The 26283-nt window shown below is 40.3% G+C and overlaps 1 protein-coding gene across 2 annotated transcripts in view; it reads left to right on the top strand.

Annotated features, from left to right (window-relative positions):
- The window catches only part of PTPRR (protein tyrosine phosphatase receptor type R), a 246474-nt gene that overhangs the window by 217219 nt on the left and 2972 nt on the right, over nucleotides 1-26283 (top strand). For both annotated transcript variants that reach the window (XM_043565026.1, XM_043565027.1), the window contains 3 exons: nucleotides 3250-3360; nucleotides 5611-5768; nucleotides 11103-11216. In XM_043565026.1, the coding sequence (XP_043420961.1) occupies nucleotides 3250-3360; nucleotides 5611-5768; nucleotides 11103-11216 (383 nt within the window). The remainder of the gene's footprint in view (nucleotides 1-3249; nucleotides 3361-5610; nucleotides 5769-11102; nucleotides 11217-26283) is intronic.

Raw genomic sequence — 26283 nt, 5'->3', positions numbered from 1 at the left:
CAAATTCAGATGATTGTGGCAGGGATTAAGTGATATGCTGGTGAAGGTAGTTTTAACATTAAGTTGCTGCACCTGTGTTGGTAATATTTAGTTGGAAAGCCAGGAATGAAAGTAACTACAGTAACTGTAGGCAATCTGACATATCCTATACCTCTCATATGCTAATGCAATCCAAATGAGCCTGACCATCTTCTTTTTACTTATTTAGAGCCACTGTCTTTGTGATGATACATGTTTTTAGCTCAGAGAACAAAATCTTTTTGATTTTAGTGCATAGAATTTAAAAAGAAAGTAACTTAAAAATACATTTTTTTCTCCCCAGGCAACTAAATTACTAGCTAGACCTCCTTCCTCTTCATACTCAAATAGCCCTAATGTGGTGGGATTGAGAGGGAGGGTCAAAGAAAAAATAAGATCATAAAAATATAGGAATTTGCATTGCTTTGCCTTGCATTCTACTTTTGCTGTAAACCACTGATTATGAAGAGTTGGTTGATGTCCAGAATCTTTATAGTCAGGGTTCACTAATCACTTGTTTGTACAAGAGACACATGAGCCTCTGAAGACCTCTTTTTCCTCCAAATTATGGATTCTTGGAATCCATAGATAATTTCACTGAAAGGCTCAGCCCAGTTAGCAAAGAATAGTGATGATTTGGGGTTATATTCTGTGAGATAGCGTGCTCTTCTGAATTACCTACAATTAGTGTGGTTTCACAGTATTATCTGTAACAGAGCATTTTCCTTCCTTGCATTTTCTGCCTCTTTCACATCATTGTTACCCCCACAATAAAGAAACCCTAAAAAGCTGTTCACAAAAATAACCTGAACCTGAACTTTTGCTCTTTAAACAACTACATTTGCAGCTCTCCCCCACCTCATATTCAAAAAGCACCCACACTTATCTGGTCTCTTTTTCTCTGTTCTCCTAAAAGTGGGGGGGGGGGGGAATGTATTCAGTGTGTAAAAATAAGCTATTGTATCTCAGAAAGGAGATGGGATGCTAATTAAGGGTTGTTTGAATGAACAAGTCACATTGCATTGTCTACTGGGAGCTGACTGCCAATTGCATTTTTGGTAAAGAGTCAAGAAAAACATTCAAGAGGGCCCCGGCAAGCTTGAGAGAGAAGCAAGCAGCGCTTCCATTTATCAAGTAGGTGCACAAGGCTGTTCAAGTATTGTTAAGAGTCAGGGTGCGGGCTTTGAGCTCCTGTTTTGCAGCTTTTTCCTACGGGTTTCAAGAGCCACCTTCCCAAGGAGGGGGCCTGCTGCTCAGGTCTCATCGTGGACAATGGGGCACGTATACCAGACCGCTGGACCGCTGAATGTCTCTTGCTTTGTTCAATACCTTTTTCAAGATTCTTTGTCACTCTTCTTGGATGCGTCCAGGAGGCATGGGTTTTAAGATACACAATAGCTCGGGTCTTACAGCGAAATAATTGAAGCTTCATTGAAAGAAACCAGGCAAATTGGTTAGTATCATTCTCTTTAACAAACCTGGGAAATTTTAGACATTTGGCACTAGTAAATGAGGAGAGAAATACATTGCTTTATTTTTAAAAGATTTCTTTTCTTAATGTTAACATTGTGTCGGCCAGAGTATGCCTTCAGCCTGATTGCCTTCGGGGCCTGGGTGTGGGGTGGCATGTAAATAGAGGTGAATATGATTTACTTTGTTTGGAAAAGGACCAGAATGTAGAGGATGCAAATGTGTTTTTATTGTCATGGATGAAAGAAACAGTGATTCCACAAGGGCAACTGACTTCCATCCTGGCTCTGGCGTGGAATGGCTACTACTTAGCAAGAAAGAGTCCCTGAGATGTGTTTCTGATACTTTACATGTCTTTTCCTTTAGTTCTATAAATCTGTGATTCTTTCTTTTGCTGCTCTTTTGAATCTATAAGTTCTTAACTTTTTTCATGTAAGGTCCTATGCCTTTGACATAGATGTAAAGAAACAAGTATCCTGAGTACTAAAAGGTCTACCTGACTGAAGGCAACAAGTGAAGAAATTTCTCTATAAATGTGCATGTGTGTTTGCAAGAAAATTATAAGTTCTATTTAAACAGTATTTCTAAAATGAACATTGCTTCTCTGGGCACTTAAAATAAACAGCGGCATTCACACTTTACATTTTTAATCATTGAAATATGTAGTAAAATTCACAGGTTTTTTTTTTTTTTTTGCAGATGTTTAAAAGACAAAATAATGAATAATATGAGCCTATATGTATGTTTGAATCTCATTTTGTAGTTTTCTTTTAATAATGTAGCTTGGATATCATAATAATGCAATATTTACTGCTTTATCTAATGCATAATTAAGTGATGATTGAATCAGTTAGATCAAAAACCTAAAAATAGAGCAACCGTAATAAGAACAAAGTGTTTTAAATGCTTACTGTATGTCTGGCTTTGTCTGAAGTGCTTTTAATGTATTAAATGATGAGGAAACTGAGGCCAGAGACATTACGTATCTTTCTTACAGATTCTCAGCTAATAATAAGAGGTGAAACCAAAATTTGGACCCAGGTTCTCTGGCTCCAAAGCCTGCACCTTAATTACCATATTATATTGCTGTGGTTGCAATATAATTATTATTACTCATTAAAACCTTCAAAGAGGATTCATCATAAAAAATTTTTTAATAATTTTTTTATGCATTTATTTCAATAGATCCTATATGTGAAAAGATCCTGGAAGATATAGTACCATAAATGTATTAAAAATCATTATGTCCTCTTTACATACTAGAGAGATCTCATTCTGTGGCATCTGAAACTTTACAAATACTCTTATTAGACACTTGAACTTGAAGCAGGAAAATTTGACTTGGCTCAGTCATTATGAAAGAACATTCCTCTTATGTCGAGTTATCACATGATAAAGTCTAATATTTGGATCTTGATTTCTTAATCCTTAATTTCTCAATTTAGTTCTCAATTTTCATGCAGAGTTTTGGGAAATTTTGCCCTTTTTTGTATGGGATTATTAGCAATAGTGTTTGACAGGCACCTGTAAAAACTGATACTTTCCTTCTAAAATTTTATTGGGATATAATTTGTATACCATAAAAGTAACCTGTTTAAATGTGCAGCTCACTGGTTTTTTGTACATTTCCAGCCTTATAAAATTGATACTTGATTTTTTAAAATTAATTAAATAAAAACTCTTGAGGCACTTGAATGAAAAGTACCCTAAAACCAGTGAAATCATTAATATCTGTTGTGTTCTTTTTTTCCCCTCCTCCAGAAATGTGTGTTATACTGGCCAGAAAAGAGAGGAATTTATGGGAAAGTTGAGGTTCTGGTTATCAATGTAAATGAATGTGATAACTACACCGTTCGAAACCTTGTCTTAAAGGTAAGAAAAAGCTATAAGTATCTAAAAAGTAGATGATATGAGAGGATTACATTTCTACTCTGAAATTGTTTACCCCAATAAGTGCTGCAGATTCAATTTAAAATTTAATAATGTCTGGGCGCCCAGGTGGCACAGTCCTTTGAGCATCCGACTTCAGTTCAGGTCATGATCTCACTGCTCCTGGGTTGGAGCCCTGTATCAGGCTCTGTGCTGACAGCTCAGAGCCTGGTGCCTGCTTCCGATTCTGTGTTTCCCTCTCTGTCCCTCCCCTGCTTGCGTTGTCTCTCTCTCAAAGCATAAAATAAAATGTTAAAAAAAATTTTTTTTAAAGATAATCTTTAAAAAAAATCTTAATAAGGGGCGCCTGGGTGGCGCAGTCGGTTAAGCGTCCGACTTCAGCCAGGTCACGATCTCGAGGTCCGTGAGTTCGAGCCCCGCGTCAGGCTCTGGGCTGATGGCTCAGAGCCTGGAGCCTGTTTCCGATTCTGTGTCTCCCTCTCTCTCTGCCCCTCCCCCGTTCATGCTCTGTCTCTCTCTGTCCCAAAAATAAATAAACGTTGAAAAAAAAAAAATCTTAATAATGTCAAAATCAAAGAGAAAGTATGATCATTCCCTCATGTATTTCTTTGTTGTCAGTTACTCTTAGTATGTGGAATAACTAAATTAACATAAGTAGGCATTCAAGAAATTCACTAAATCGGATGTTGTGATCTTCTAATCTCTGTAAATAAAACATCCCTGATTTAACATTTTGAATGCCTTTCAAGGCTTGTACTGGAGACTTTACCACGGTTTGGGTGTTTTCTTATTTTTTTTAACCTTTATTCATTTTTGAGAGACAGAGACAGAATGAGAGTGGGGGAGGGACAGAGAGGAGGGAAGACACAGAATCCAAAGCAGACTCCATGCTCTGAGCTGTCAGCACAGAGCCAGTCACAGGGCTTGAACCCACGAACTGTGAGATCATGACCTGAGCCAAAGCAGACACTTAACCGACTGAGACACCCAGGTGCCTCCCCAGCCCCGCTTTTTTTTTTTTTTTTTTTTTTTTTGGTCACTTTGGTCTAAGCAGCTTTTAGTAAGGTCTGGAAACTGAAAGAGAAAATCTGTGCTTGTGGGTGGCTGTAGGAGGCAAGGCAAACCTGAAGTGTTGACGAGATCTTCCCAAACTCGGAGTTACGGTAATTTATGGGGACTTTCCCCAGACCAGATTATGTCATAGAAAAGTTATCTTATTTAAATTATGGGCAGCAGATGCTGAGGAACGTTGCCATGGTACTGTTTTTGCTTCTAGAGAACAATCATCTCAAAGATTTCAATCCTATCTAGAGCCTCCCTGATGGTACAGAATCATCACACAGAAAGTATAGAAGCCGAGCTGCACTGAAAGTTTTTTTGTTTTTAGTTTTGGTTTTTTGTTTTTTTTTTTAGTTTATTTACTTATTTTTAGAGAGGGGAGGAAGTGGAGGGTCAGAGAAGGAGGAAGATAGAGAACCCCAGGGAGGCTCTTTACGGTCACCACAGAGCCTGACAAGGGGCTCGATCTCACAACCGTGAGATCATAAACTGTGCCAAAATTAAGAGTTGGACACTTAACCAGCTGAGCCACCCAGGCGCCCCTACACTGAGGGTTTTTAGAAGGGAATTCGAGATAGGAATTTCATTGAGTGCCTCCCCTGTGCCAGCTCCCCAGCCGGGCACTGGGTTTTGAGATGATGTGCATGGACTCTCACTCACTCTCATCTAGCGACCCCTTCTAGCTCCTTATTACCGGAACTCCTAACTGCTGTTAGAAACTACAACTTGGGATGAATGTAGAAATTCAAATGTAGGGGCCAAATGTAAGGGTAAGTGTTCCTATGAGAGTTAATATGTTTATCATCCCTTGTCAAGAATGTTCAAAGAACAGGAAACACGGTCCATTCAGATTCCCTCCTGGCTTCCTTCGCATCTACCCTTATGTTTATTATAACAAATTACAAACACCTATCTAGCATATGTTTCATACGCATTTTCTATTTTAAATATCTGTTTCTCAAGACTGTCAAACTTTGACATCAGCCTATTTGTAGTAAAGTTTTCTCAAGGTGGAAGAGTACTCTTCAGAAATCTCCTAGATCTTTTTTTTCCACCCAGACAGAAGTAAGTTGCCAGCAAGCTGGGAGTGATAGAAGGTATTCAGTATTGTGGTTTGGATGACTTTTAGTTCCACAAGTAAATGAGGCATTTGGTGGCTATCGCTATTTTCAGCAAGGAAGTCACACCCAGCATGTGAAGCATTACTGGTACACCTCATGGCCGGATCACAAGACTCCAGACAGTGCCCAGCCCCTTCTACAGCTCATGCTGGATGTAGAAGAAGACAGACTTGCTGCCACGGGCCGAGGGCCCGTGGTCGTCCACTGCAGGTAAGGGGTAACCGTTCTTTCTGCCTAAGCAACTGTCTAGCCTCTGTAAAGTCATCAGACAGATAGAAGTTGGGTTGTGCTTCCTGGTCGTGACTTTATTGGTAAACTAAAGATTTGTTGAAATTGGTTAACTTCTCAATGTTTGAGTTTGGATCAGGACGATACTTTACAGAACTGAAGCAGTATTCCCAGAGCATTTAGGCAAACAATTACACAGTAGAGAAAACACCACTTCTAAATTAATGACTCCGGGAACAGGAGACTTTATTCAGGCCTCTACGTCAAAACGTACATCGATTGCTTTTGTATCGTCGGTCTCATGTACACTAGGAATGACACATTTTTCAAGATTATTAATGGCTTTTTTGTTAAAAAGCCATCTTTTTTGTTTCAAGATGGCACTGAACCATACATGAGTTGGATCTTGATAGCATTTATTATTATGTCAAACTTGGTGAAAACCAGTCAGCTATTTTTGAAGTTATTTCATAAAGAAAAAAAAAACAGATGGAAGCAAATTTATGAAGTGAGAAGTGAACAAGTGGTAGTTCACCAAAAGGAGAACAAAGTGTTGTTACCAGAACATGGAGTATTGGGGAGTAGGCCGAGAAAAGCAACAGATGTCTATGGTGGTTCCCTTCCCTAACGTCTAACTTGAAGCTCTCCTCTCATAACTGATACCTCATTCCCCAGACTTTCCTTTTAGTGTGCCCAAACAAATGCAAATAATTTTAAAGTTATTTCTATAACCAGCCATTTATTTTTTTTTTCAACGTTTATTTATTTTTGGGACAGAGAGAGACAGAGCATGAACGGGGGAGGGGCAGAGAGAGAGAGGGAGACACAGAATCGGAAACAGGCTCCAGGCTCTGAGCCATCAGCCCAGAGCCTGACGCGGGGCTCGAACTCATGGACCGCGAGATCATGACCTGGCTGAAGTCGGACGCATAACCGACTGCGCCACCCAGGTGCTCCTAACCAGCCATTTATACTTGGTCAAAATAATTTATGTTGCTTTGTTTAACCTCTTAAGCCTTGCAAGAAAGCTTTTGATGATAATATTAATAAATAAAATTATAATTATTTTATTTTTTTAATGTTTTTGTTTATTTTTGAGACAGAGAGAGACAGAGCATGAGCGGGGAAGGGGCAGAGAGAGAGGGAGATACAGAATCTGAAGCAGGCTCCAGTCTCTGAGATGTCAGCACAAATTCCTATGCGGGGCTCGAACTCATAGACTGTGAGATCATAACCTGAGCTAAAGTCAGATGCTTAACCAACTGAGCCAACCAGGCACCCCGCTAATTATTTTAAATTATAACTTTAGTCTCCTTCTTTTTTGAGCCTTTATAGTTTAATTAAGAATGAAATTTACTATATATCTATTTATCCAAAGGAGTCATTATCCAGTTTTATCCAGTCATTATCCAGCATTAGGCCTTACCCTAAACTTCCCTTAGGGGTGAGGAAAGACAGCCTAATTGGTCATATTTTAGGGCTAGAACTGTCCCCCACCCAAAATCATAAAACACTCAGGATATCTAAAATGAACTAGCCATTTCCCCTATAAAACCAGCTCCCCTTCTGATGACTATTTCTAAGAATAAGACCAGCTTTTTTCCAGGCACTCAATATCTAATGTTGACAGTTATCTTTGGCCCTTCTCTCAACTCCAGCCTCAGTATCTAATCAGTCACCAGATTGGCTTTCCCTTCAAAGCTTCTCCCATAATCATCACTTCCTGTCCAACCACCCAGGTTCAGGCCCTAATGACCTCATACATGTATTTTAGAAGTAGTCAACTAATTGCACAAACACACCCCACTTCCCTATGCCCCACCCCCAGCCCAGCCTACTCACCCACTTCTCTTGCATGATGTTCCTAAAACCCTGGGTTTTATTAATCCTGGATCTGTGGATGAACTACAGGGGTCAGTGAACTCTTTGAAATTACTTTAACAACTTGGAGTACATAAAGTTATGTGAGTTTTTCTGGGGAATGAAAGTCCATAGTTTTTATCAAATTCTCAAAAACAAAACAAAACAAAACAAAACACAAAGCATCACTATTTTAGAGGATGAAGTTCAAACTTCTTAGTTTTCCATGTAAGAGCATTAATAGGCTCTGATGAAGTTTCGGGGTGATGGTGAGGTGGTCCAGAGCTGATGACCCAGAAAGAATTCTTGAGACATCTGTGGTGCAAAAAGTTGGTTTTATTAAAGCATGGGGACAGGACCCGTGGGCAGAAGAGCTGTGTGAGGTCACGACCGGTAACTCATTACATACTCTTGGTTTGGGAGGGGGTCAGGAATAGAGTAAGTCTCTAAGGTATTTTGGAAGCAAGGTTTCCAGGATCTTGAGGTGCTAGCTGTTGCTAGGGAGACTCCATTTATTACCATTTAGTAAAATCTCAGTCATGAGACTCTTCAATTTTTTTTTTTTTCAACGTTTCATTTATTTTTGGGACAGAGAGAGACAGAGCATGAACGGGGGAGGGGCAGAGAGAGAGGGAGACACAGAATCGGAAACAGGCTCCAGGCTCTGAGCCATCAGCCCAGAGCCTGACGCGGGGCTTGAACCCACGGGCCGCGAGATCGTGACCTGGCTGAAGTCGGACGCCTAACCGACTGCGCCACCCAGGCGCCCCATTCATGAGACTCTTCAGATGTATATTGGGAGCCATAAGCTTAGAGTATGATTGCCAGCATATACCTTGGGGGAGTTGAGAAAAAAGAAGTTTCTAAAGGAATTTTTATGCGTTGAAGGAGACTTACAGGATCCTGGGAGATGGGAAAATGTTAAGCTAAGATTCCCTTTTGCCTCTAGCAAAGTGTCATCATCTGAGGCAGCTGAACTCCTAGAGGGAGGTCACTCTGCTGGTTTCAAGGACTTGTCAATGGGCTATAGACAGTAAAGGAATTTAATTTTTCATTTGCCTTAGTTTCCTACATCACCATGGCAAGCACTTAAACCCCTTTCCTTTTGTTCTTGGGTAGCTAGGAGTGTCCCAGGAATATCACACGCATTCCACCTGGAGTGGGGGAGTATATTAGCCTGTACTTTACCCCACGGTCCTTCATCAGGCTCCAGTGTGTCTGCCCAGTCTTGTTTCCCACTATTCCTCTAAAATAACTTTCTTTTCAGGCCAAGTTAGTCTACTTACTATTGTACATCATATATCCTGTTCTGCAGCAATTCTTTCCATTCTCGTAAATGGAATATTCTGATTCACAATAACCAAAATGCCCTCCATTCATAGGGTCCAGTTCAAATCCTATCTCTTTAGTGAAACAAACTCTTTATAGACTCTTTAACTAAAAGGGACCTCCTTCACCTCTGAATTCCTCTGCACTCACATTCAACAGGAAACAAGCACCAAATATGAGAAATAAATGCTATTTGAGTGCCAGGAAGAGAACTATTAATTCAGAACATGAGGACTGAAGAAAGCCTCTAAGAGTTGGGGTAATGTTGAACAAGATCTTAAAAAATAACAAACGTGTGTGGTTTTAAAGGGTGGTAAAGAGGGCATTTCTGACCAAAGGAATATCATTAACACAGAGAGAAAAAATGAAAAATAAAAGCCATTTTTTTTGCAAAGACTCATGTAAATGAAAAAAAAAAGGCACAAAAGGTACAAAGAGAAGAGTAAAAAGACCTAAAGCTTGAAAGTTAGCCACTTTCATATCGTGCAAGTTCACAAATTCCATGGTAGGGAGCTGAGACGTTATCTGTAACTACTGGAAGGCATCTACAGTCTTTGAGTAGAGAGTAATATGCTCAGATTCCCCTTTTAGAAAGATGAACCTAGCAGCTGTGTGTATCGTGAATTAGTCCAGGAAGAGACTCAAGACTTGGCAACCATAATGAGATCATTGCTAACCATGAAGTAAGGAGGTGTCGAAAACGTGAGCACAGTTTATAGAAAGGAAAGCATGGATCCCAAAAGCTTCAGTAGAGGTGGAAAATATAAGAATTGGTAACAGATTGGATGTGGGAGGTGAAAGAGGAGAGATGTTGGAGATGGCTCCAAGATTTCTAGGCTGGAAAACTTGTGGCTAACTGGTAATGCCATTGAGGGAAAAGATAATTAATTCTGTTTTAGATACATTGAATTTAGATACATTGAACTAAAGCCAGTGCAAAATAGTAACATCAAGAGTTCCAGCTAAAAAATGGAATGCTAATCTAGAGTTTAGGAGAAACTTAGGGAATTTAGATGTAAATTTGAGAGAAATTTGCATAAAGACTATTAGTGGTAGAAATTGCTGAGGAGGGCGGAGAGGGAGAGAGAGGAGGAATATGGAAAGAGAGTTAAAGGGCTTATTAGGTTGATAATTTACCATCTAAGGCAGATGAATGGGGCAAGCCCTCCTGGACAGATGGTGTTTTTATTCAACTATCACCTGGACATAAATGACTCAGAAATATGTGCCTCTGGCCACAGGCTTCTCCCAAACTGAATTGAATCTTCAGTTTTTCACTAGAAGCTTCAACATCAGTCTATCCAAGACCGAAATCCTCACCACCCCCACATCATCCCTTCTTCTAGAATTCTCCCTTTGTCTCATTGGCGCTTCCTTTCTTTCGATCCCCTAGATTCACATCTGTGATGTGTCTAAGTCTTTCTCCTCCTTTCTAGTGCCTATACCTTACTTAAATTTAGGTCCTAATTATTCTTTGTAGAATAATTACAATGCCTTTTTCACTATTCTCCTTCCACCCCACACTCCCTACTGCATATAACTCAATGATCACTGCACCAGGCCAGGTTAGTAATCTCAGTCTGAGAGCTGCTGTCGCTGTTTTTACTAACCCTGGCTGCTCATTTCAGATTTAAACACCCTTTTAAAAGAATGTCTTTGGGGCGCCTGGGTGGCGCAGTCGGTTGAGCATCCGACTTCAGCCAGGTCACGATCTCGCGGTCCGTGAGTTCGAGCCCCACGTCAGGCTCTGGGCTGATGGCTCAGAGCCTGGAGCCTGTTTCCGATTCTGTGTCTCCCTCTCTCTGTGCCCCTTGCCCGTTCATGCTCTGTCTCTCTCTGTCCCAAAAATAAATAAACGTTAAAAAAATAAATAAATAAATAAATAAAATAAAATAAAAGAATGTCTTTTATCTTGGGGAGGAGAGTGGGGGGATGGGCCAAATAGGTGATGGGGCTCAAGGAGGGCACTTGTTGTGATGACCACTGGGTGATGTATGGAAGTGTTGAATCATTATATTGTACCCCTGAGACTAATATTATACTGGAATTAAATTTAAATAAATAAATAATAGAATATATTTAATCGTTTCTCCTTTGCATCCACCTTTTTACTCTTTGTCTTTTCAGCGCAGGGATAGGTAGAACGGGGTGTTTTATTGCCACATCCATTGGCTGTCGACAGTTGAAAGAAGAAGGAGTTGTCGACGCACTAAGCATTGTCTGCCAGCTTCGTGTAGACAGGTAAGTGTCCGCTGGACCGTGCAACAGAGAAGTCACTTCACACATAGCATTATCAGCCACAACCTGATCCCATCAGTCTGACTTAGTAAACATCACAAGCTCCAAAGTCTTAAATCTCTGTAGAGACCTGTGTAAGACGCTTACGTATATCTTACATTAAAAAGCCATCAAGGAAAGTGTTATTTGCAACACCGACCATCAAGAACACAAAACTAAAAGCTTATGCTTAATCCTTCCTCATCTCTAACACAGGTATCTATGGTGTAGCTGTTCCCTCTCTGTCTTATACCCTTGTTCCCTTCTATTTACTCTGCATTTGCATTTGGCTTAACTGGGTCCTTCACCTTAGGATCTTGATTGTTTAAAAATGAGGCGTGTCATACTACCAAAAATCATCTTTTTTCTCAGTCTACTTTTTTTAATGTGAAAAAATGTAGATAACAAAATGTATCATCTTAACCATTTTTAACAGTACAGTTTAATGGTGTTGAGTATATTCACATTATTGTGCCTTCAATTTACAGAACTCTTTCCATCTGGCAAAAACTCTGTACTCATTAAACAGCAGCTTCCTGTTCCCTCCTGCCCCCGGCCCTTGGTATCTTACTTAGTGTAATATCCTCAAGATTTATCGATGTTGTGGCATGTGATAGAATTTTCTTACTTTTTCAGGCTGAATAACATTCCATTTTATGTATACACTGTATATGGTTTATCCATTCATCCATCAATGGATACTTGGTGGCTCCCACCTTTTGGCTATTGTGAATAATGCTGCTATGAACATGGGTGTACAAGTCATTGTAGAGATTCTTTTAGATATATACCCAGAAATGAGATTGTTGGATCATACAGTAATTCCATTTTTAATCTTTTGAGAAACTGCCATACTGTTTTCCACAGTGGTTACACCATTTATATTCCTACCAAAAGTACAGTTGTTCCAACTTCTATACATCTTTGCCAATGCTTGTGACTTTCTATTTTATTTTTTGTTTGGTTGGTTGGTTGGGTTTTTTTTTTTTTTTTGATGGTAGCCATCTTAATGGGTGTGAGGTGGGTGAGTTGTTTTTATATGGAGATGATTTGATCACCTTTGTGATGATCTGTGTTTATCTGTGTTGAAAACAAAACAAACAAGAAAGGTCTCTTCTTCCTTGCTCCACAACTAAGCCTACTCGGGTAGATGAAGAGTTGAGCCAGTGATGGAGAAAGTACACAGATGCTCTTTGAGAACAGGCACAGAAAAAGATGCTGTACCAGCAGATGGATAGCCAGCCTCTCTGCTCTGCAAGTCAGTGTACTATTGTGGAAATGAGTTGTTCTGCAAGGCTGAAATACTGCATTCTCTTCTTTCATTCATGCGGCAAATATTTATTAATTACCTCCTATGCCCAAGGCATCATTCCAGATGCTACACGTAGAGGACTCAACAAGATGAGTGAAGCTTTGCTTTCCTAGAGTTTACATTCTAATGCAAAGAGAGACAGACAGACAGACAGATAATTTAAAAAAGGAAAGAAATGAATGGGATAATTTCAGACAGAGATAAATGTTGTGAAGTAAGAAAACAAGAGGGCCATGGGAGAAAGGTCTCTTGGACTTGAGCCCTGTGTCCTCCTAAAAGTGCAGTTACCTCCCAAGATTCATTCAACAAATATTTATTGAGCACCTACTATGTCCCAGGTCCTTGGATTTCAATAAAAGATACAAAAGATTGTTCTAAAAATTCAGATATATGTATTATTTAAAGTAGGATCTGTCTCATAGTAAACCTTCAATAAATGTGAACTGTTATTATTATCTTCATTATTATTAAAATTATCAATACAGCTTATCTCTAAAAATTAAGCATTCAGATCCCTCTGTCCAGATGAGGTTTTCCTTCCCCATCCCTATTATTGTTCTTATCTCTTCTTGAATAATAGCTTCAAGTCCTTGTAGGTGTATCTTCCCTCTCTTTTTCTTTCAATTTTGCCTGGCTTAATAGAGGCTGTTCATTACAGTGGTTAAAATTCTGGACTCTGGAAACTGATTGCCTGGGTTTGCATTATGACTGCTCCCATTTTCTGGTTGTGTGGCTTTAGGCAAGTTGTGAGACCTTCCCTTGTCTGGGGTCTCTCATCTGGAAAATGGAAGTTATACTTCTAGCCACATCCTCTTGTTGTTGTAAGGAGTAAGAGTAAGATTGTAGGTTCCTGGGGAGCCTGGGTGGCTCAGTCGGTTAAGCATCCAACTTCAGCTCAGGTCATGATCTCATGTCTCATGGGTTCAAGCCCCACATTGGGCTCTGTGCTGACAGCTCAGAGCCTGGAACCTGCTTTGGAGCCTGTGTCTCCCTCTCTCTCTCCCCCTCCCCTGCTCACCCTTTCTCTCTCTCTGTCTCTCTCTCTCTCTCTGTCTCTCTCTCTCAAAAATACATAAACATTAAAAAAAAATTTTAATAAAATTATTTAAAAGAAAAGATTATAAGTTCCTGGCACATAATAAACATGCAATCACGTTTAGCCACTGTTGTTATCAATATATATAGCGAGAAACCTGAAGGTGCATCTATAAACTGAAAGCAACAATATATGCCTCACAGGGCTGCGGTAGTATAAAGATGAGATTACATCCATGACGCACTTGGTAGAACATTTAGCCTATGTTTCTAACGCTCTCTCTACCCCTCCCACTTCCTCCCTTTCCATACCCCACATATAACTGCTTCCAAAAATATTTTCTTTCTTTACATAAAATCAGCTCCACTGATGTCTCCTGCTTCTCTTACAATTGCTATCTTAGTCTCCTTCCATCTAGTACTGCCTGTCCAGCTGGAATAGGGTCCAGTTTTTCACTCCAGACTCTGGAACCTACCTTCACCCAGAAGTGGGGCCTGCGTCAGAGGGTAGGGAATAGCACCGAGTCAGCCTGGAGCTGTTCCCACGGTGACCTTGATCTCTCCTGCTTTGTGCTTCCGTAAACAAGCCTCCTACTGCTGGGGACCCCAAATCCCTCAAGGACTCCAGTTCAAACCCCTGTACCCTGCTCTCTTGCCAGCTAGTGCCAAAATTCCATAAACGCCAGATCCCCACATGGATCCAGGCTGACTCTGAACAGAGTTGATCTCCAACACTCTCTCTGAACCCTTTTTAGAACAACGCCTTGGGTTTAGTTTGCTCATTTTGGAGGCTTTTGTTATTCTTAAATCTTGGCTCTTCACCTTCCCATCTCCCACCTCCTCAACCTGCTTTTGTAGCCTGACCTCCACCTTGATTTCTATTTCCCAGTCACATTGCCCTGTCAAATCTACCCAATAGTCCTCTAGCTTTGAATGGAATCACAAGTACATTTTTTAAACCATATCACAATGCCTCCTCTATCGGTCCCTTCCTTCCTAAAGCAAACGGTCAGAAATTTTAGCCTTGGCCTTCCATCACCACCAAGGTCTCCCCACAAGGCTTGTCTTTTTATTGCTGATAGGATCTCCAAAACATATCAAAGCTTCTCTGCTGATCCGAAGGCTCCCTGCCCCCTGCATTTGAATTCCTGCCAGTATGTATCTGGAAATCATTCTAACAGATTCATTAATCAACATCTCTTCTATACACATTCTTTCTGAGCAGCTGCTTCTGTGGTTTATGAAATGGATCCTTTCTTTAAAACCTTCCTCGAGACACATTTCCTTTGCCTGCCTGCCTTCACAGGATCGAAACAGATTTTCTTTTTCTTCTCTTCCTTCTGCTATGCAATCCCCTAGTTATTATGAAAAGCAAGACAAAAAAACTGCCTCCTTTCCTTTACCCCATCCAACTTCTTTTCCCCCAGGCTTCTTGCCACTTGCTTCAGTTTTCAATTGTTTTTTCCTGCCACACTTCATCTTTAAAATTCCAGTTTGTAGGGTGCCGGGGTGACTCAGTCGGTTAAGCATCTGACTCTAGATTTTGGCTCTGGTCATGATCTCATGGTTTGTGAGTTCGAGCCCCGTGCCTGACTCTACACCTCTGTCCAGCTTGGGATTTGCTCTCTTCCTCTTTCTCTGCCCCTCCTCTGCTCTCTCTCTCTCTCTCTCTCTCTCTTTCGAAATAAATAAATAAACTTATTTTTTTTAATAAGTAAAATAAAATTCCAGTTTGAAGGTGATTGCTGCCACTGACCATATCATTAACTCATATGCCAGTAAAAGAAAAACTGGCCCCAGAAGATCCAAACACCCACCTTTCTACTCCTGTGGCTTGTCATTCATCAGTTCTTCAAACCTTATCCCCAACCCTAGTTTCTGTGGCCACCTTTCCCTTCAGTCCTGAAACTGTCTTCAGACATTCCAGAATGCACTATTGACACTTGGAAGTTTTTAATCGTGGCCTCTCCACCATGGCCTTCAAAACACATGTCTTACATGTCTCATTTAACTCCCAAAATGAACCCAAAAGTAGGAAAAGAAGTATTCCTTGGCCCTGTTTTGTTCAATAAAGAAACGAAGAATTCAAGACATCAAGTAACTTGCCCAAGATCATGTAGTTAAAAGACTGGAGAAATAGACCTCTTTGGAATCTAGGACTTCTGATTTCTAACTCAAAAGGCATGACCATTGTAGATTAAAGTAAACAGTCTTTTGGAATATGTTTATTGCAAAACTGCTTGACAAGAAGCATACCTGTTTGATAATGCTTTGCCAATTAAAAAAATGCAGTGGTACCATAATTTTTAAAACAAGGTCTAGTATGAATGAGAGCTGTTTCATGAAGAGATAGAGTGATATTGTCAGCAGTTGCCTTAAGAATATAATTTAAGGAACATAGGAAAGTTGCCTCATCCCCAAATGTCTGTCTATGGAGGATACCTAAAATATCTGTGTATGGTGAATGTCTGAAATATCACTATTAGAGAACCAATCTTTGGTTAAAAGAATCATTCTTTTTTAAAGTTCATTGAATGTGGAGGAGAAGGTGAGAGTGACCCCTTATGCTTTCTCAATTATTAACCTTTTTTAAAAAAAAATATTTATTTATTTATTTTGAGTGGGAGAGAAAGTGCAAACAGGGGAAGGGCAGAGAGAGTGGGTGAGAGAGGGATTCCCAAGTAGGCTCCGCACTGTCAGTGCAGAGCTCGATGTGGGACTTAATCCAATGAACTGTGAGATCATGACCTGTCAGCTAGACCCTTCAGTCTAAACAATGTGATCTGTCCTTTCCAGCTAGAGTAAGGTAGATAGAGAGAACATAAGTCCATGCATTAGGAATACATTCAGAACTTAGTTTTGATGAAAGGGAATTGAAGAGAGGGCCCCAGAAGCTGGGTACTCCCTGCAGTGGAGAAGACTAGTAGAGAGCCGTGGGTACTGGGAAAGTGAGGGGCATGGAGGGGAAGCAAAAGAGCTTACAAGGGATTCCTTGGGCAAGAGCAGCTACCAGGGCCAAGTGCAGTATGAAAGTGTGAGGCTTCTTTTTAAAAAAAAATATTAAATATTTCAAGATGGTGACAGCAGAGCATTTACCCAAGTGCAAGGTCCTTCTCAACACGGGGAAGAGGCTCGTGTGACCCAGCAGGTCACGAGCCCATGAAATTGACCCTGTGGTGGGATATTTTTAGAATGAATGTAGACAGGCCTAAATCCTGTGTCCACTGGAATGGACACCCAAGGTCTCTGCTTAGAGACCTTGGGTGCTCTCTTTTTACTACTCCTGAATCATGTATCATTCATTCAACAAACATTTACTAAACACCTTCTACTGTACATGCATCAGGTACCTAGGCATAGAAAGATGGATTCCTTAACAGACTTTTCCAGACTGTGTTTCTCAGGGCACAGTTTAATTCCTAATTAAACTATGAGAGCCTGCCAAGTGCCAGATCCTCTTAGAGTGTATGCAGGCAAAACTAAATAAATAAAATAAAATAGGCTCTCAATTAAATGTGAGCTATATACTCTATTTCTTAGAAGCCCTCCCCACATGGATATTCACAGTAAGTATTAAAACATTGAAGAATCTGGAAAGTCCCCCAGCACAGAAACCCACTTAACTTCCTTTAAGCTCTCTTTCATATTTAATTTGACCATACAAAACTTTCCTCAAAGCCTATCTAAATGGGACCAAAAGAAGTTGTAAATAATAAATATGAACTGTTCTTTCAAGAAGTTTGGTGGTGAAGAGAAGACAGGGAATGGCATAGGGATTTGAGCCGTGGGTGGGGACCATTAAAAAAGAGCACCCAGCTGAGTATAATAAGGGCTACAAAAGACAGAGCCAATATATCAAGGGGCTGATATTTTATGCACTGCAGCGTGCAAGCTCCACAGGACTTCCCTTTGCTTTCATACTCCCTTTAACAATGACCTCTACCCACTGATGATCCAAGACTGTGCACTGTGCATCTTTTTTTAATAGTTTACCCCCCACCACTTATGGGAAGTCCAGGGCACGGCCAACAGCCAAGAAGAAAGGCAGTGATTTAGATACTTCAAATGGGCTTTTTCCATGGATGATAAGAGTTTCAGCACTGAGCATGATCAAAAACCTGACTCCAAATGATGGTGATGTTGGTGATGATGACAATGATGATGTTGATAAATTACAATGCCTGATTATTGTTATTCAACGTGCCAAAAGCAGGCAATGTGTTCTGAGATCACAAACCTGCATTTTAGCAAGAAATTCAAATGGTCTGGTTTAGAGATGAGTGTTCTGCTGAATGGATGTTTCCATTGTAACAACGATGACAAAGCCATTTGGTAGATTCCTCATTCTCTGGCAAGACATTATTTTCATTGGCTTTAGGGCAACTTCTATTAATAGATGCAACAGTTCTCACTGCAGATTCACGAGTCTGTGATTCGCTTTTTAATAATACTTTTGAGCATATTTTGAACTAAATTAGGATTTCTTTTTTTTTCCAAGTAGGAGTTCAAATTCAGTGCAAGGCACCCACCAGTGTTTTATTTAGAAGTGTATTAATGGATCATTCCTTCATTCCCATAGCTTTCATTTTTAATTAAAAGATGAAGTCGGTATTGGACAATTTGGACCAAGCACTGGCTGAGGAGACGAGGCAGCAGGCAGCCACTAGAGTATGAGGGGCTGGAGGTCACTGGACCAGAGGTCAAGAAGCTTGGTACTAATCCTGGCTGTGCCTTAATTCCATGTGTGACCCCTTGTCCACTCTAGGCCTGTCTGTCTACATATGTAAAAAGAGAAATGGGCATATCAGTGGCCCCCCAACCTCTTCTGATATGAAGACCCCCTTTTATAAGAGTAAAATATTCCATGGACTTCAACTTGATAGTTGTACTTTGAAATCCTTAATGCTAATAAATTAATTTTCATTCTGTGACTCAAAACAACACCTACATACATTTAAAAATTAGTGATACATATGTGTGTGTGTTTATTTGGTCTAATGATACTGCTAGATGCACAGATGGGTTTGAGGACCCTTCCAATAAATGCCTTTCCATCTTGGGATTCAGTGATTGGGAAGTGATCATCTAGCTCTCTAAACTCCCTTTCAATTATTGCATTCTTTGAGTCTTTGAACCTTGTTTCTGTAAAGAACAATGGAACAGCATTAACAGACAATCATAACATTTGCCAAACACCTACTAGGAAAGGGATGATTTAAAAGAAACATGGTCAAATATTGTACAAATCTCTCAGTCTTCGGGGGGAATCCAAGACCTAAAAAGAGTGAATGGTATATCCAAAGTCACATAACAAATTTTGACTGTCTTTTTTTTTTTAAACATTCTGAACTGAGCTTCCAGTTTTTCTCTAATTAGATAGGCTAAATTCTGGATTTGTTTGGTTCCCAAAACACTGTTGTTTTCTGGAGTGGGAGACTAAATTGGGTTAAACGCAAATTGAGAGGAAGTTCACATTCTAATTCTGCCTTTGACGATGACCCTGAACTAGATGCTGTATAAACCAGGGAAAATTGTTTATCTCTGATGGTTTCAGTTTAGATCGTTATTGATATCTGAATATGATAAATACAATGAACTTTCTATTGACCAGCATGACAAAAAAGGATTTTGTTTAGTCATATTTTCCTGTGAATAGAAGTTACCATACATACATAGGTCAACAATTTTCAAAACTTATGGTGAAAAAAAAGGACCCATAGCATTGGCACTAAATTGAGCCCAATGTAATCATGTTTTATTAGTTAGACATTCCATATCTTGCTTAAATCTTCTAACCTTAAATATCACTAAATTGTTGTGTCTATACCATCTAAAGAACTTTAGTTGCTGTTAAAGCTAAACCAACCAGGTTTTACCATATTTAGCTCCTGCCGCAAGAAATTCATTTAGGCTTGTGTGTGCCGAGGTTTTGCAGTATGACATAGTGAAAGGCCATTTACACAGTAAGTATGAGAAATACACCTGTTCCTTTAAAAAACAGTAACAATCCTTAGTAACAAAATAGCCCAGGAAACTCAGGAGGCTCCCAGGTAGCTCAGTCAATTGTGCACCTGACTCTTGATTTCGGCTCGGGTCATGATACCAGGGTTGTGGGATTGAGCCCTGCATCAGGCTCAGCGCTGAGCCTGCTGAAGATTCTCTCTCTCCCTATGCCCTTCCTGTACTCGCTTGCATGGGCATACTCTCTCTGCCCCCCTCTCTCTTTCTAAAAAACAAATAAATAATTAATTTAAAAATAATAAAAATTTTTTAAAAACTCAAAAAATGCCTCCCATGCACATAGAAAATGACTCAGGAGCAATATGTGGCCATCAGAAGACATCTAGGCAAGGATGAAAGGAACATGTTCCTTCGCAGGTTGACCTCGAACAACTTCTTCCTCATCATATTTCTCTTAATCTCATTTGGCACCTTTGGACACTGGAAGAACTTGAAAACAGAATTTGGGAAGTGAAGCACATAAAATAATATGCAGTCCCAAGGCTTTTTTCTTTTCTTTTTTTTTTTCTTCTTTTTTTTTTCCTTCCCCAGAAACAGGAAACAATCTGTCTAATCCTCCTTTTAGGGAGTCAGTGGTGAAATCTGCTGTTGTCTTTGTACATCCTTACCTTGGAGGCCTTAAACTGGAATGACATCCAAAAACCTTGCTTGTGGCTTCCCAGACAGGATAGAAAAGTGCTTCCAGTGTGCGTCATATCATTGTTTAAATGTTTTGATTAATCACTTTAGTGTGATGATTTTCTTTCTTTCTTTTTTTTTTTAAATTATAACAATCCAAGAGGAGGAATATATAAGCCATCAGTTTCCTAGGCTAATATGTGTCCCCAAAGTATTATTTGTTTCAAAACTTGTTTAAAATAATTCCAAAGCTAAAATTTCCACCTGTTCATATAATTTTTATCAACCCTACCCTTACATTTCTCCATATCTTTCTGCATCCCCGACTCATTCCAAAGTTCCCATAAATTAGTGGATTTCAAAGATCTCATTTGAAGATCAGCAATTGAACATTTTTGTTTACTTCTTTTAAGGAAACTTAAGGATAAAGCCCCAGGGACTGGTATGGACTTATTTACTTGACATCACAGTTTCTGAGACTGTAACAAGAGGTCCTCTTAAAGAACACATTATGCCAAATGAATCTCCCAAGTGGTTGCCAGGATAACCTTTTCCTCCTTCTCAGCTTAGAGCTAATTGAATATTAACCTGGGTGTTCAGAAGAAAATTGGTTAATTTTCAGGGAAAAAATGGAATTGAAGATATGCTAAAGCATCGAATTATGACTGAATTATCGTTGGGTCTGTGCTGGCTTTTATGCCCTACACATACTTTGGAACACAGCTACTCCAGAGAAAATGTCTATGTCAAAATACCTGCTCAGAGTCAGAACATTTATGTTTAAATTCTCCCTCCTGATACGATATAAAGGACACAGGGGAAAACCTTTGTTCAAGACACCTGAGTTACAGCAGCAGACATTAGCCTGGCTTGACTCACGCCCAAGCTGTCGAAGCTTTACCCATGAGGCACATTAACATCCACACCTTTTGTTCTAAATTTACTGTACCAAACTTTACCAAAAGAATTCCAGATTCAAAAATAATAAAAAGCCAAGGAGCGTAAGTTCCATTGTTAGCCCAGAAGTGAGTCACCGCTGCAGAATTTCTTCTGTCTACTGATTAGACCGGATACGCGCTGGGCGGTGCAGCAGGAAAGGCTGTTGCTGTCTGTATGTGTGAGTTAATAGTCACAAAAGGTCACAATTTTAACATGTGAAAAACCAAATCTCTCTCCTGGGCATCTGGGTTGGTTTTTTTCAACACACCCTCTTAGTAGCAAAGGGAAAAAACGACATTGCTTTTCCTTCCAACCTGAGTCTACCCCCAGCTGACACAGCTACGTGCTTCCCTGCATGGAGACAGAAGACACTGGTTTTTGTGTTTGGTGGGGCTGATGTGATATGAGACGTTTGACATTTCTAGAGGGCGGTATACGTCAGAGGCAGGCAACCAATACCACTTCTATGATAAAAGGAATGACTTTCTTCCACAGCATGGAACGGGACAGAATTAGGGTGAACAAATAATTGACCATCCAGACCAAGGCACTCTTGTCAGTGAAGGGTGGCTCTATTAGCAATTACACAGGACAAGAAGAGTGAACCAGGACTATCCCAAGCAAACCAGACGCATGATCACCCTAGGCACCGGGTCAGCTAAGCACTTACCAGAAGAATAAGAAAAATAATATGTAGCATTTATTTAGTACTCACTAAATAACAATCACTGTGCTAAGCGTTTTATGTATTACCCAGTTTAAACCTTGCAAAACTTGAAAATTTACTAGGTAAATACCGTTTGCCAAGCCAGCGGTTTTCAAACTTTTTTGGTGAACAATAGGAAACAAAATAATGGGAAGACAAAATCTTCCACAGAACACCAACATTGAAAGCCAATTAAAAAATAAATAAAATAGGGACGCCTGGGTGGCTCAGTCGGTTAAGCATCCGACTTCAGCTCAGGTCACGATCTCGCGGTCCGTGAGTTCGAGCCCCGAGTCCCACTCTGGGCTGATGGCTCAGAGCCTCGAGCCTGCTTCCGATTCTGTGTCTCCCTCTTTCTCTGCCCCTCCCCCGTTCATGCTGTGTCTCTCTGTCTCAAAAATAAATAAACGTTAAAATAAATAAATAAATAAAATAAAATAAAATAAAATACAATAAAATACACAACTGCCTTGGTCAAAACCAGGATTAGGAACTAGTCCTAAAACCCAAGCCCCTCCTCCACCCTGCCATGGCCCCTCAGGCACCACCGCAGAACCGTGGGCTGTTAAGAATTGTGCAAAGAGCCTCTGTCTAGAGATTGATAATGGTCTGACTAATTTAATCCTCACAATCTGCTGAGGTTTGTCATTAGTGTCATTTTTAAGCGAAGAAAGCCCAGCTGGGAAGGATCATACAGTGAGGAGATTCAAAAGCAAGGATTCAAACGTGAATCTGTCAGACTCCAAGCCCACTCCTTTACATGCCATCATCTGCCTCTACTGTAGCAGACTTCTAGGCTGGTCAATATTTAGAAACATATTTGGACCTTTCCATCTCGGCTTGCCCAACCAGGGCAATACTGTGTTCCCTGCCAGGTGTATTCTGAGTTTTCCAAGGCCTTCAGAGGTCCCATCCCAGAGCCTTTCAGGCAGTCCTGTTCCACCAGATACCAGCAAAGTGTAACAATAACAACAACGATAGCTAGCAGCTTGGCATCTGTATGTGCTCTGCTGTGCACGGAGCATCTTGAATGGATTGTCCCGTTGCTTTCTCACAACAACGCTATGAGGTAGACACCATTATGTTATTACCTCATCATTTTGCAGATGAGAAAACTGAGTACTGCAAAGATTATGTAGTAAGGTAAAGCAGATAGTAAGTGTTGGAGAAAGGATTTGTCTCGACAACAGTGTATGGTGTCTTCTTCTGTCTTAACACACTTTAGTCCCTACGGGCGATGAACCTGACACCTTGGTATTCCAAACCTTTCAGAGCCACAGTCACTTTCATAACTCACTGGTCCCTTTGCCCCATTTTCTTGGGGCTTTTTTTCCCCCACTCTTTTTTGGTAAACTAATTCCTGCTCTGGCAGTAGGTATTGAACCTTATTTGTTTTTGATCTGGGAACTGGAACTCTGGGAAGTAGCTTCGTACCTAAAGAGGATTCTCCCGGAGACATGATGCTTTAAAACAATGTATTAAGTAATGGTGGGGCATGCTGCCTGATTCACAATGGTCCATCTATTTTGGGCCCCATAGGCCTTCTCCACTGAAGCATCATATTGATCAGCATGGAAGTCTTTTAAAATCCACCTTGGTTGAGTTTAAACTATGATCTCCTGGGGGCCAAAGATTATTTTAGTGCCTGCTCTTCTCTTTTTTAATCCTTTTATTTTAAAGACTTTATTTATTTATTTTAAGTAATGTCTACACCCAGCGTGGGGCTCAAATTCACAACCAAGAGTCAAGAGTCAGATGCTCTATTGACTGAGCCAGCCAGCCAGCCAACCCTAAATGTTTATTTGTTTATTTTGAGGAGAGGAAGGGCAGAGAGAGAAGGAGAGAGAGGATCCCAAGCAGGCTCCATGTGGTCAATGCAGAGCCCATCAGGGGGCTGGATCCCACAAACTGTGAGATCATGACCTGAGCTGAAATCGGGAGTTGGAAGCTCAACCAACTGAGCCATCCAAGTGCCCCCAGTGCCTGCTCTTTAAAAGGGAGTTGGAGGATGATTTTTAAAGAAATGAAAAGAGCATCCCTGCTTCTTACCTTCAAAGACCAGCATGTGTTTTAAACTTTACATCAGTGGTTGGGGGGTGGGGGGTGGGGAACACCTCAGGGGCTCATTAAGTTGAGTGCCCAACTTCGGCTCAAGTCATGATCTCATGGGTTCGTGAGTTCATACCCCACATCGGGCTTGCTGCTGTCAGTGCAGAGCCCAGTTCAGATCCTCTGTTTCCCTCTCTCTATGCCCCTCCACTACTCACACTCTCTTTCTCAAAAATAAATAAAAACATTTTTAAAAAATACTTTAAACTTTACATCACTGTATGGATCCAGACTTCAGTAAGTCCATCTAGCCCTGTCTGACCTGAAAGGTACCTAACAGCCAAGTCAGAGCTCTCCTAGAGGATGAACTATTACAGGGCTCTCCTGAGGGTTCTGTATAATCTAGCATTATTCACTTATCGTATAACTGCATTTTGCATGCAGGCACTACATTAGCTTCTTGGGTATTATTTTTACCGTGGCTAATCTATAAAAAGACTGTGTAAAATCTGCACGGTAATCCTAAATTTTAAATTCTTACAAAGATCAACAGAGTATTCTATATTCCAATATATGCAATTAGATATTTACCAAATATTTTCAGAGATAATTGTGATGAGTTCCTGAATTTGAGCCAGACTCCAGTGAATGCATCCTGTAATGCCCTTTGCCTTCTTTTAGCCCAGAGTTTATCTGCTTTCATATGACATGAAAATAGCATGGCCTGAGTAATCTACATGACAGGCATTCACTTAAGACTAGGAAGTACTTTTCATTGTTGCAAATATGAGAAGGCTATAACATTATGCCTATCTTTAAAGGACCTACAACTTAGTCAGAAACAATTTTGGAATGGGATAGACAGTATATCACGATATCAAATTACTTATAATAAAGACCCCACCTTGGCCCGGTCTTTTCCTCCTCCATTATGAATGACAGTTAAAAAGAAATAAAGCATGCTTCTTAAATATCTGGAAGACATAATGCTGGGAGTAAGAAATGAAAGGTTAATATATTGAATGATAGAAATCATGATGACAGTAAATAAAAACTTTGTGCTGAAACCAACAAGTTGAAATTAATAGGACTGATTAGAAAATCCTGCACTTAGTTTCAAAAAGTCAATAGCTTAAGTACAGGATGAGAACAAACTGTAACTTTCACACTCAAAATTAAAACAAACAAACAAACAAAAAATCCTGCAGACTTCATAAACCCAAACCTTCCCTCGATATCTTAAAAGTGTTGTTGGGCACCAGGCACCAGATGGGTACCATGAGATCTTATCATCTGATGTACCTGCAAATGCAAGCTCATTGGCCTATGACATGCAGCTCAAAGGAGAAAATATTCCCAGTGACTAGATCCTGTCAGGAGTAGACACAACACTGTAAGAAGGTCATCTTTGATAAAATGGCCTATAGACGAAGGAGACTAGATTGGTGGGTGACCGGGAAACCGAACTTTATAGAAATATTGAGGGACCACAGGATGTTTAGTCTAGAGAAGAAAAGATTACGGGACTTTGATGGTTGTTTTCCAGCATTTAGAAAGCTATTGTGTGACTACGAGAGGGAGTCTTTAGACTTTTTTGGGGGTTATTTCAGTTCAACCAATGGGGTGAAAGTTAGATAGGAGCAGATTCATTTTCTCTCTTCAGAAGCTTTCCTGCAACTTTGGGAAAGGCTGCTTCTTAAGACCTCTCACCTCCCCATGAGCATTCCAGCAGAAACTAGCTGACCATATGCCATGTAGACTGCTCCCTTCTGGAAAGCCTACATTGTGCCGGCATTTGGCATAAATTGAATCACTCTGCTGAAAATGCTTTCCAAATTAGGTGGGAAGTAATAATTTCTCATATACCTTCCTTAAACCTGCATACCCACAAGATTTTGCTAGCCTACACCTAATCAGTTTGTTTCCCCATCTCCCCCATACTTGCTGGCAGAAACAATCTTGACTTAGTTAACAGAATGTCATAGAAAATATACTCTGAGCAAGAAGATATGCTGCTGACCCACTTGGGGGTAACATGGGTATGAAAACTTGGACCATGTCTTTGTTCATTCACCAGTTGGACACGTAAATACCATTGCTCACCAGAACAGACAAGAAAGGGAAGAGCTTACCTCAAAGTGAGGTAAATGGTGAGATGAAGTTCATAGAGGAGAGCCTAAGAGATGGAGCCACATCTAAGGCCCCACATTGAACCATCAGCAGTTCAAGGGGGAAAACTAATGGTTCTCTGAGCTGTGTGAAGCCAGGTGAAGGGAGGTACCTCTCAGCTTCCTGGAGCTGCCCTACTATTTACTATGACTGTGTCTCTTAAGCATCACAGCCAAAGCCAA

This window comes from Prionailurus bengalensis, chromosome B4 (genome assembly GCF_016509475.1).
Source record: "Prionailurus bengalensis isolate Pbe53 chromosome B4, Fcat_Pben_1.1_paternal_pri, whole genome shotgun sequence".
Classification (NCBI taxonomy): Eukaryota; Metazoa; Chordata; class Mammalia; order Carnivora; family Felidae; genus Prionailurus; species Prionailurus bengalensis.
Note: the sequence above shows the minus strand (reverse complement) of the source record. Positions and strands in the feature narration are given on the sequence as shown.